The 13,051-nt window shown below is 39.4% G+C and overlaps 1 protein-coding gene across 1 annotated transcript; it reads right to left on the reverse strand.

Moving 5' to 3' along the window:
- Window positions 1–6,390: 6,390 nt before the first annotated feature.
- On the reverse strand, window positions 6,391–12,369 carry b3gnt7 (UDP-GlcNAc:betaGal beta-1,3-N-acetylglucosaminyltransferase 7). The gene is made up of 2 exons (XM_041792205.1): window positions 12,120–12,369; window positions 6,391–10,779 (listed from the first exon to the last, which is right to left on the reverse strand). Coding segments are annotated over exons 1-2 (1,257 nt in total). The 5' UTR covers window positions 12,122–12,369; the 3' UTR covers window positions 6,391–9,524.
- Between the last annotated feature and the right edge of the window lie 682 nt (window positions 12,370–13,051).

Consider the following 13,051-nt stretch of genomic DNA (forward strand, 5'->3'; position numbering starts at 1 on the left):
CACAAAACAAATGTAGCAAATAACTGTGCAGGGTGACTTATTCTTTTATTCAAACTTTACAAAATCCACCATGGGTCCATTTACCAAACAGGCGCAGCTATTAGAATCTATATTTTTCTGTGTTTTTGTCTTCAGACACTTTCATTCCTGAACCTCATCCTGCCTTCGATGAACTTTCACAGTGAGCCTTGCTACATAGTACAACTGCATCTCAGAAAATTTAAATGTTAACCAGTTCATTTAATCCAAAATGTTAAACATGCACATGTTCTAGATTTGTTGTACATAAAGGGAAATGCTTCAAGACCTTTTTAGTTTTATTCTTGATGATTACAGCTCACAAAAATCCACCATGTCAAAATATTAGAATATGGAAAAGTCAATTTGCAAAGGTTTCCTGAGCCTTTATTTTCTCACTCTGGTTCAGTATACACAACTGCAAGCATGATGATGACTGCTGACTTGACAGTTGTCCAAAGGATAATTATTGACCCTCCACAAGGAGGGTAAGCCACAGAAGGTCACTGCTGAAAGGGTAGGATGTTCTCAGAGGTTGTATTAAAGCATATTCATGGAAAGTTGACTGGAGACGAAAATAGTGGTTAAGAAAAGTAGCAAGCTCAGCCTTCAGAGGACTGACAAACAAAGCAGATACAAGAACCCTAGAAGAGCTTTACATGGAGTGGACTGAAGCTGGAGTTAGCGGATCAAGAGCCATCACATGCAGACATGTACAGGAAATGGGCAACAAATGTCATGTTCTCAGTGTTGAGCCCATCCTGGACCACAGACAGTGTCTCACCTGGGCTAAGGAGAAAAAGAACCGGACTGTTGCTCAGTGGTTCAAAGTCCCGTTTTCCAATGAAAGTGAATTTACCAGTTAATTTGGACATTAAGGTCCTTGAGTCTGGAGGAAGATCAGAGAGGCACAGAATCCAAAGTGCTTGAAGTCCAGGGTTTTCAGTTTCCACAGTCAGGGATGGGTTGAGGTACCATGTCATTTGCTGCTCTTTGACCACTGCTCTTTATTAAATCCAGAGTCAAAGCTTTCAGCCAGCTACAAGGAGATTTTAGGTCATGCCATGCTCCCATCTGCTGAGAAGCTTTCAGAGATACTGCTTTCCTTGTCCAGCAGGACTTGATAACTAACCAAAGTGACACCAAAACTACTATAAACTGGTTTGCTGATCATGTTATTACTGTGTTTGATTGGCCAGGCAACTGGCCTGGTTTGAACCCCATAGAGAACCCCTTTACTATTGTAAAGAGGAAGATGAGAGATACCACACTCAGTACCTGCTGAAGGCTGCTGTCAGAGCAACTTTGGCTTCATAATACCCCAGCAGTGCCACAGATTGGTTGGTTCTATGCCACATAAGCATAATTCTCCAGGTCAACATTTCTGTAACAAATACTTTATTTTTGTAATATTCATATTTGAGATAGTGGATTTTTGTGAGCTTAAAGCTGTAATCATCAACATTAAAACAGTCTAGGAATATTTTACTTTGTGGGTGTGAAATCTAGAGTGTATTGCTTTTTCATGATATTCTAATTTATTGAGATGCACCTGTGTATCTGATTCAGGACAACCCTCCCATATTCCACCAGGTGGCAGTCTTCTTCAGGTAGCCTTTCAGCACTCACTGTGTGAGTCTTGTGAATGCTTCATTGATAACCATACATACAGATTAGGTTCACAGCAGGGATATTTACATGGATTTTGATAGAACATACAAACAATATGTAAAAAGCCCAACAGTTCGGAGACAGGAGACTTGAGTGTTATTCTGCTATTACAAGGCAAAGCCACATGTTCAAATGGCCCAGCTCAGGCTACTTTTAACTGGTATCCAGATGATGGGCTGTGATATAGCAACTCCTAAAGTTAGAAGCTATTATTAACAGGTTGTATAAAAAAACACATATGCTATTCAAATTCTGGTCAGAGCCGCTGCCCTCTCAGGCATTATTGTGTCTTGTATAACAGTGATCCTGAGCTGCTGTGTGTGCAGCTCTCTCATGTCAGTGACACCAGCAGACGGGAGACAGCAGTCTGCTGTCATCCTGCGGCCTTGGAAGCTGAACAGGGATCTTTGTTTGTGAAGGTGCCTGGGTGGGAGGCCCTGATGATGGCACCACTGAATACCTCCATTTAGAGATTTGTCGCCCCCCGTCTTGTATGGTGACGGAGGTCATGCTAGCTTTTCTCTGTGGCGTTATGTCAGCTGTCTAGAATGACCTGTGTGCTTTCTTGTCTAATGCGCTAACCTTGAAGTGCTTTTGTGCACTTCTAACAATGTAGGAGCCAGTAGAGAGAAACAGATTCATTTTTTTACCTTTTATTTTTGACTGAAGCATATAAATACACAAGTCTAGATTTCTTATTAAAACTTGGAACAGGCTCAATACAGCATTGTGATGAGGAGGGAAGACTGAGACTAACTCTTTATCTCATTTGCTTAGTGGCTGCTCTAAATAGGCCTCTCTTTAAATGCGAGTATAGTGCACAGAGTCCTCTTCACAATGGATCTTTGTCAAGTCCATGGTGTCCTATAGCACAGATGTACTGTGAAGTTGCATTGCCTTGGCCTGTTTTCCAGAGTGACAGTCAGGGATTACACTGTCCTCTTACACTGTGAGGGGATAAAAAAAGAATGCATTGTTTTCTCTCTTCCTGGATGTCCAACATTAGGAAGAAAACTGTCTATGGACTGTGACATATTTGCAAGTTTGTTTTGGTTTTAACAGTGGCATTCATGTATTTATTTGCATATTTTATAAACCCATATCTGTTTGGTCATTTTTTTTTTTTTGCCTGGGCTCATATAAAATAAGTTTGAGGAAGTCATGCTTAATTTTTCTTTACCTGAGAATATTGAACATGAAAAAAGAAGTATTTCTTTTAACACATTGTTACCAACTTTTAAGATGTTAAGGGAGCTTTAGACCTGCCCTTATATAGATGTTGTCCTCTGCGTGGATCCAGGCTATTTAAACAGACTCTATTTTCACAGAGGAAAAAAGAATATTAAAGCCAAAAGAAAAACAATTTATAATCCCAAATGAAGCCATTTCTGGTAATTTTTTTCTGAAAGTATGCATGCTTTTTATGTCTTTAACTGCATGCTGATGGAAAAGATCAACTGTCTGTAAATGTAGGAATGTTCATTTTAATTTTAGCCCAAGCAACAGCATTCCCACCATCAGCCATGCCAACAACGGTCCTCTGGAGAGGCCTTTGAAGAAAAATAGAGGGCTGGTGTGAAAGCTCAAAGCCCCTTCTAGCCGACCTGTTGACCATGCTGACATCAAACACTTTCTCCAATTAGTGTCAACAAATGTGCTGCAGGTCTTCAGGCAGGTTGGGGAAACTGGGAGTGTATTCAAATATCAGCACCTGAGTGGGAGATTTACAGTAAATGGCAGCCAGTTTAAACTGATGAAGTACTGACAGTTATTCTGCTTACAAATCCAGTGGTTTTCCCCTCTTACCTGGTTCTTCTATAGAAAAAAGATAAGATTTTACTTCATGACTGCAGAGCATCAGTTGTGTTTCCTTAATTTTTCATGCAGTGTCCTCATGTTGGATGTGGGTTTTAGTCCTCTGTCTTCTTACAGTTGTTCTGGTCTCAGCTTTGAGGAAGTGGTTCAGACATGAATCATCTCTTATTGTTAATGTGTCTCTCAAACAGCAGCTGTACATTACACACTGACCATTAAAATGTCATAATGTATATCACAAGCATTACAATGTACTTCCTGACAAACAGCTGAAAGTGCTACAAGTTATAAAATTTGAATCAGAGCAGCATCCTGGAGATTACATGTCTGATTTCCTTTGTATATCTTTATTCTAAATAATCTATTCCTGTAGTAGGAGGCTGTTATATGAACTTTCTGAAAGCTTAGTTGCAGCGATGTCAGCTTGATTTATAACAAGCTACACTGTAAAACCGAACAAGTTGAAAATACTGTAAATATCTATTGTAACTATAAGGTAAAAATTTTTAAGTAGTGGAAAAAGTATTTTGAATATGAACTGAGTTAAAATATAGAATTTGCATGTTTCTCATCCATTAATTTTCCCTCATGTCTTTCACATATTTCAATTTTGAACAATCATGCCACTCAAGGTAGGCCAGTTTAATTGATTACAGCACGTAACACGTGTTTAGAGTTTCCCAGTCGGATTGAGCATCATTTGTTGTGCTGTGTACTAAGGAATACTGTGGCCGGTCACAACATGACTACAGCCTGACCAGATGCGGCCAACATGTCGGATGGATTTCTGGCATGTTTGATATTTGCGTACAACTCCAGACAACTCCCACCATGAGAGCAGAATCCTCAACTGTGGGGCCTTTTTGTCCTGTGTAAACTGTCAGACAGTATATTAAATCATAATGATAGTAGAGGAAATGCACCCCCCCGCAAGACTATAATAAAGGAAATAAATGAGCAGGAAATATTCCTACCACTTCATTCATGGTGCAAAAGTGTCTAATGCCTAAAGGCATTCTGGGAAATGTATGCAGATTAGGGAATGATTTTTTTGAGTACAATGACAAAAATATTTTGTGTTCACTTCAAACTAAAAATGTGTTCTATCAGCTCAGAGAAATGGAGCTGAAATAGCTATTTTGGATTTGTGGGTTAACACGTGAGCTGCACGGCAGCACAGGGGTTAGCGCTGTTGCCTCACAGCAATATGGTCGCTGGTTCGCTTCCTGGTCAGGGCCTTTCTGTGCGGATTTTGCATGTTCTCCCCATGCACTTCTCTGCGGGTGCTCCAGCTTCCTCCACCACCAAAAACATGCATTAGTGACTCTAAAATTGGCTGTGAGTGTGAGCGTGCCTGGTTGTCTGTCTTTGTATGTCAACCCCGGGGATTGACTGGCAAACAGTCCAGGGTGTACCCTGCCTCTCGCCCAATGATAGCTGGGATAGGCTCCATTCTGCTTTTTTGGCTAAGCTCCAGCTTTATTTTTAGCATGCATATCAAAAGTAGGTAAAATGAAACTATTACAAATATTATTTTGTTTAGTGTCATTAAAGGACAAAAGCTGACATCAGGATAGTTTGAATATTTACTCTAGTTATTCAAGCTACCTTTTCTTTAAATTTGCTTGTTGCATATTTTAGATTTATTCAATCCGTCAACCCCTCATTCATACCCTGGTGTACACAGCAGACCACCACAACCAAAAACACTGAAAGTATACTTAGTTGAAAATTTAATCACAGCTTCCTGTAAAGAATATTGAATGTCCGTTGCCTACTTCTATTTTTGCAAAGCAAAGACAAGGCAAGCTAACAACCAGATTCATATTTAGCATTCAAAAATGTAAGAACAAGACCCATGAAATTATAGAAAAAGAATATTATTTTCTAATCTCAGCACATCCATTCCCTGTCATTTGTGTCTTCAGGACAAGAGATGAATTGAAATTATGTGGAATATTTCATAACGCGATGCAATGACCCTCTGTGTTTCTTTTACTGTGGGACTTTCCAATCGGATTCACCTCCAACAATAACTTCCTGGTCAACCCCCCCTCTTCACACCTCCATGTAAACAGTATAGGACCCCCAGGACCCAAAACAACAAAGGAATTTGATCTGCTGACTTACAGCTTCTTTAAGGTAATCTGAGGTTTAGGTTAAGCTAACCACATTTAGCCTAAGGGCAAGAAAAATACTTAATCTGTCAATCAAAGCAGACCTTTTTGTGATTCCTGTCTTCATTACAAAGATAGGCTCTAAGTGAGTCTGACTACCTGTGATAACTCTGTTAACCTCGCTGGAGATGAAAACACTTCTCATCCACATTCAAATGGTTTATTGACCCCCAGCCCCCTAAACAGCTAGTGATGTGTCATCCATGAACAAGCTGGTTCAAAGAGCTGGATCTTCTATGAGAACAATGGGATCTGGATCTCATCCAATTTTTTTTTTTTTTTTTTGCCCTGTTTGTTTTTTGATTGAAAGAATAGAAACTTGAAATCACATCAGAGTTGAACTAATACTGATGGGTCAACACTGTCAAATTACTCCAACACTGAAGATAATTTCCCTCAGAATGGAGTTAAAATTACAACTTTGGAAGTTAAGAGAGTATTGTGCAGAAGTACAGATACTCTGGTTAGACGTACTTAAGTAGAAGTAAAAATACTGATTTCAAAATGTACTCAAAAAAGTACTAGCACCCAAAGAACCTATTCAGTGACAGTAATTTGAGTGAATGCAGTTGGTTGCACTAAGGACTCATGCTTGATGGTGTAACAAAGTTTTATTTTTTTATTTCCCTTAATTTTATTTTTTAAAATGTATTCCCAAATAAGTGCATACAAACAAACATTTGCAAACAAACATTTAAATGGGTAGCAAGATGTGGTGTTGATTTACAAGATCATATACATTTAATAAACATTAAAAAGAGACAACAAATTGCAAAATAAAAGTTGAGGTGGGAAAAAAATAAAAACAATCAAACAAAAATTATTATGATAATAAAAAAAAATAAGTAGAGAGATAATAGCAAGAAAGACAGGAAAAAGGCAAACAAGATAAAACAGTGTAGCAAAAAATAATCTAGAATGAAACAGAGTGACATATTTGATAGGCATTTCATGTGTTTGTTTTGGTATTTTTCCTTTGAGGTTCATATAGATTTCCATATAAAAAAATCCCTAAAATTTATTTTTCCCCTTCTCCTCCTTGTGAACAAGCCTTTGTTTGCTTATGCTGTGGCATTAACTCAAGTTTTATACCAAGGGGGTCATACACCCTAGCCATAGGGTTCATCTGACCCTCTAGGTGTTTTTAAGGACATTAAATATTTTAGAAAATAAATACTTGAGATTTTATTAATTCATAAAATATCAAGCACAGTTGGAGTCATATACCAGTGCAAATATTAATCATAGCTTTGCTAAATTTGGCTGATACAATAAAGCCAAAGTGGCACAAGAAACTAAGAGCTGTTTGCGAGCCAAAAGAGCTGGCTTTTCTTGATGAGCTGAGCCAAATGATTCAGATCACTTAAAAGAGGCGAAATTCCCATCACTGCAAACAACAATTAGGACACGATCAGCTGAGCAGCTGCTAATTTAATCTTAGCAGTGTGAGAGACATAGTGCACAATGGTATAAAATGAATTAATCACTCCAATGAATGTGCAATTACAGATGATTATGTTGATAGGGAAGCTCTAGATCACACAAAGAGGAGAGTTAAAGAGATACACTTTTTAAAGCTTTGCCTCTGTGTTGGTGCAGTGTGCCCTTCATGAAACACAATATAGAGAAGATCCAGTTTGATGACAGTATTTGTCTTTGTCCAGAAAGATACTGAAAACAAGATTTTTTTTTTCGTTCCATGATGAAGTGTTTGTGTTTTAGTCTGATAAATACCTTCTCAGTGAACGGGCAGTAGCAGTCTTAGCAATTCTTGTAGGTGTAAAGACACCCAGTATGTGACAGTGACACTCTGTCATACCCAGTCAGAGCTGAGGAGTATGTACAGTTGTTCTCTGAATCAGAGAAAAAAATTCTTGGTGATATACAGTATGTACTACACCAAATAAGATTATTGAAGAACTTTGAGTCAGATACTTGAGACATGATATTCTGCACACATTTTCTGCTGTGGTCCTTTAAATTTAAAACGTGTGCGTTATGCAGGTGACAGATCTGAAATGTTATCTCACTGATGTAGAGAGGGCAGATAAAGGTGCTCCTGGGTTAAGTTGCTCAACATTTAATAATAAACACTACTTATGGTATGAGTGCACCTTTCATGGACGTTTGAGCACGTGTTTTCTCTACTGTGTGGTTCTGTAACTGATACTCACATGTCAACATTTAACACTATTGTTGGCTGACTTATGAGGATTTTCACATAGATGTTTAACGCAGATAAGGACAAACACAAAACAGCCAATCTAGGACACATACTCCAAGACAAATGTATTGTCAAGATGTTTATTTACAAAATGTACATTTCATCTTTTACAGAAATATATACACCATATAGACAGCCATCACCCACTACAACATTCAGCTTTATAATCATCATTAATATCCTATCTGATGCTTTAAATTAAATACAAGACCCCCACATTTGGCCCCTTTTATTTGGGTGCACTTAAATTAATTAGTCATATACTTGTACCAGCAATAGTTTTAGTTCACAGTGTCATTGAAAACCCTCTACCCCGTTCACGTCAAGTATATCAGCACATTCAGCATACAAGTTTTTCAGTAGTAAAGGAGTGGTAGACATCCTGGTCAAGTCAGTCATATTACCAAAAAAAAGAGTGCAAGGACATCTATGATATGCAAAGTGATTCAACTCTGACTTTGGGAACATGTACTGAAACTAATAACAAAGGGTGTCATGATTAAACGTTCAGGAGAAAAGTTGATAAAAGGGACAGCTCTGGACCAGATTGCTGAGGTAGAGAAAGCCATTTATTTCTAGAAGCCCTTTCATGTTACATGGCATACTGGTCCAAGTGACGGCAGTGTAAAAGGACAAACCCAGGATGCTACAGGTTGGTCAGCATGTGCAATGGCTTTTAAAGATGGGACCCAGATAAACAAACAGCCCTGAAATTTGCAGATCAATTTAAACATTAGTTCCCAGGAAACAAAGCATCTTGTTTGCCAGTTTACCCTAAAATATTTGATGTTTCCACATTAAAGGGGGTTTTCAGTTCTGTTGAAATGGGGCTCCAAGCCCATGGAAAACCCCCACTTCTATTTTTGGCATCAGATTAAATATTTCCCAGTAAGCCAAACAAATTGAGCAAGTTTATCTGTCATGATCTGTTTGCCACTTTCAAAACACATTTTACTTCACCATTTTAAATTGTTTACACATAAATTGCTCCTCTATTGAAAGTGACTTATAATTGTGTTAAGCATTGGTTTCCAGGTCAATGGATAATCATCTATCCTTACATTTTCTAGATCAAACTAAGCACTGATTCCCAATAAGGGCAACAGCTAAAGCAAACTGCACAGTCATATCTCTGCAACTTTTCCAAGTGGCAAACACATTACTGGGTCCTTTGTCGAGTGGGTTCCTGGAAAATGGAAAACACCATGCATTTAAAAACCAAACAGAAGAGCAAATAAGGGTGTCTGCTGTTAGGCGGAGATGATAGGGGATTGACTTAAGTAGAATCCAGTGAAGACCTCGGCTATCAATCTGACTAGTTTGTTCGGCCCCCTGTTCCCCATATCGCACCCACTGATGCAGCAGCCAAACTTTGGTTTTTGGCTCTTCAATCTACCAGTTGAAAGAGCAAGTCCTTCAAATACCAGTATAAATACCCGTTTCTAAAACAACCATTAAAAACTCTATAAGTTACTTAGCTTTTAGGAAAACTCATTACTGCACTCAAACAGCAAACTCATTGTCCATGGTCCATTTCCATATCCATATTGATTCGACTGAGAAGTTCACCAAGGCGCAGCTCATCTTTTTGCTGTCCTTACCTTGTGTTCCCATCGAAGCTATAGGATCTCCACTTTCTGTGAGCAAACCAGGTCACTGTTGACCAGATTCCACATGTGCATAAGGTCCGACGGGAGCAGTTTGTGTACCACAATCATGCTCTTGAAGAAACAAGGTTCTTGATTCAACTTACTTTGCTTATTTTTGACCAAGCCAAACGTCTTAAAGGCATTGTGTTTTATAGGAGTGACTTGAAGCACCTCTAAACACATACCCAGGAAGACATCATCAATGGGGTATAGCTCCAGGGTATCAGCCACCCAGTGAAGCCTCCTTGCCAAGGTTCCATCCATTAGGAAACCCCCTCCTCCTGCATACGGAGGGTAGTTTGGCTTACTATACAGAGCCTGGGGGATGTAGTATTTGTTTTCCTTCCTACGTATTGGCACGGCCTTGAAGATCACATCTCCAACAAAGAGGTCCTTGGAGTGGCTGCTGCTCTCTAGAAACTCAAAGATGTTCTCCACGCTGACAAAGACATCATCATCACCCTTGAAAATGTAGCGCACGCCAGGGCAGTAGATGTTGAACCACTTGAGGAAGTGAGTCTCCTTGAGCGTGAGGTTGAAGAAGCTATCCAGGAAGTCCCACTGGAGGATGTCCCCGTAGATGTAGTCCTCAAACTCAACTAACTTCTGATGGTTCACTCTCTCTGCTTCATTGGAGGGTTTGCCAATAAGGAAGAGGGTCTTTATCCTCTTGCCGTCGATGACCTGCTCTTTGCCCCAGGTTTTTCGGATCACCTCTCTGCGATCATGTTGCGTTGCCACAGACTTTATCACCATGAGCAAATAAATGTCTCCTTTGCACTTCTCTGGGTGGTTGAGAAGCATAGGGAAGTAACGGCAGTGTCGATACAGCAGGAACTGCTTGAAATTTGGCTCCAGGCTCTTGAACCAGTCCTGACTTGAAATGTTGGGGTTGGCGCTACAGTTGGTGCTGGTTACATCCCACGTTTTGAGGCTGTTCAAGTCAGTAGTTGGGGGCTCCTTTGTAGTGGCACTAGACTTGGATGCCAGCTTGTTTTTGCTGGCCTTCCAGAAACTTTTAAACCCTAGGTAGGAGTCGGTCTTCTCTTCAAGGGCAGCTCCAGATTCTGCTTCATTGGACACATCCATGCGAGCCTGCCTTTCAAGTTCAAAAGGAGCCCCCATGTTGATGGTTCCTCTCTGGACAACAGTAAGTGCCACCACAGCCAGGAAAAACATGACGCTCACCCTCTTGTACACCCTCCAGCGATCTCTGTTGTTCATCCTGGGTGAAGACAAAGAACACAGTGAGCTCTAGAGCAAAAAGACATCCAACTCAGACTGCCAGAAAGCACTAAAAAATAAATATCATTTTGGAGTGCTTAGAATGAGATCACTGCCATAAAGGTATACTGCATAGTCATTGTTGACACTGTGAGTCAATAAGTGTAAAAATCACCTGCTCAGGATGAAACATGGACTGGAACTATTGTGTAGAGGAGTATAAAAGTTAAAAGAAAGATTAGGGCACCAAATGAAGCCCCTTTGTGTAAGTCTGTCAGTGAAGGAAATGCAGCAGCCTTGTTAGGCTTGTAACTGCACAATTTTCATAATGGTGTAAAAATTGGGTAAATCACACAAACATAAATTATCCCCTATACGTTAAGCCACATTTGGCAAGAAAATCAAAGGATGACAATCCTAACAGGCTTCAACATGCCTACATCTTACATTTGCTGTTTTATGTATAGCCAGCAAAGATTTGCCTAAGGGAGGTTGTCATTCTCCTGTGTCCCTGCCTGCTTCTTCTGCAACACGATTTTTACATGTCATCACATAAAAACAGATGGCAATCTTAAAGGCAAATATCCTCGCATGAGTTGCTGTAGCTTTCTTATTATTTTCCCTTTTATTGTTTCCTTCGTTTTTAACCCTATAATAACAGTATGATAAAGGAGGGCTTGACACATTTTATTGAAGGAGTGACAGGTGGAATGTGCTTGGAGAGTGAAGTAACTTCTGGAACTTCAAATCTTCATATTTCTAGCATGTCGTGCCAGGGCTCGTTACATTCACGACCCCTGAGACACTCCCCATGTGGGCCCCCTACCTTTGAAGGTGAATAATTCCCCCAAAAAACACAAGAAGCGTTAATTCCGCTACCAAACTAATCCGAAACAACCCTTTTGACGGCATCTAGTCTTGCACCGTTGTTGCCTACCCTGTTGATAATAAAAATAACTTAAAAAAAAAACAAACAAGCTAGGCGGCTAAAACCAAAGCAAAAAAAGGACTGCGTCATTTAAATTTAACACTATAAGCGTGTATCATCATTTAGCAGCTTATTTTATCTCTACTCAGTATCTTTACAGCATCACCTCCATGATGAAAATGCGGGTTCTCTCATGTGCTCTACTCTTTATCGTCATTACGCCATTAAACTCTTGATAGGCATTAAACTCGTTTTTATTTGAAATGTTGCTGAAACGAGTGAATAATGAGATTTAAGGTCAGGCTATCGAAACAAAAGACGGTTACCCAAACCAGATAATCCTGTCGCAACATTAACCAATTATAAATCGAGCAAAAATGCTGAAATACTTGTTTTAAAAGAATGACACTTACATTTTCTCTCGCGCGTGAGACTCCTTGTGTTGCCTGGAGACGTTTAAACCAATTTAAAAAAAAGGATTTTGAGCCCAGAAAAAAGTTGAAAGCCTTGCGTTATGTTTCCTTCGTTTTTGGACAAACGTGTGAAATAATGCTTTCCATTGAAATAGTTCCGTCTTTGCTCTGAGAAAAGGAGAAGTGGATCTTTTTTTTTTTTTTTTTTTTTTTTTTTGCTTGTTACTACAGATGTGTGTGATATGCTGTCCTTAAGGTCTGCTCTCCCTTTCTCGCTCACGCTGAGCTCCGCTTTTAAAGGCGCGGCTGCAGTTACGTAGAGAGCACGTACACGCACGAGACGAGGATGAATGGGTACAGGGTGGGTGTAGGCGTCCGCCCAGGACTGGACTTAATCCACTGGTTTACTATGATAAGGCGACGCTTGATTTATTTTGTTTCCTCTACGTCATAAAATAAAATAGCCTAACAAGACAATCATTTTTTTTTTATTATACAGAAGAAGGATATCCTGGGATAAAGTGAAAGCTATTACAAAAAAAAAAAAAAAAAAAAAAAACAGGCTTTAGAAACAATAGGTCAGGTCTGGCATTTTAGGCTCTAGCTATTTATTGAGCCTGAGTGTCAAACATCTTCCCTCGGCTGTTTGGCTCTGTTGAAGGTTTTATCACTTAAAAGTTAATAAGTGTTTTCTTATTGCTGGATAAGACTGAATCACTGTAAGTGATATCTCAAGGCCGCAGACTACAAAAAAGTTTCCAGGATCAGATAGAAGGTGAAGAACTGCTTCAAAGCGTAGAAGTCATAAATTGGATTGCTTTCATGTAATCTTTCTATCTTTGATTAGAGATTTATTATGAAAGACCTTACTGGCTGGGCCTTACCACATTATCCTGAGAGCACAAGTCTTGCTTTCATGTACAAGTTCATCA

Source organism: Cheilinus undulatus, linkage group 7 (assembly GCF_018320785.1).
Source record: "Cheilinus undulatus linkage group 7, ASM1832078v1, whole genome shotgun sequence".
NCBI classification, from domain to species: Eukaryota; Metazoa; Chordata; class Actinopteri; order Labriformes; family Labridae; genus Cheilinus; species Cheilinus undulatus.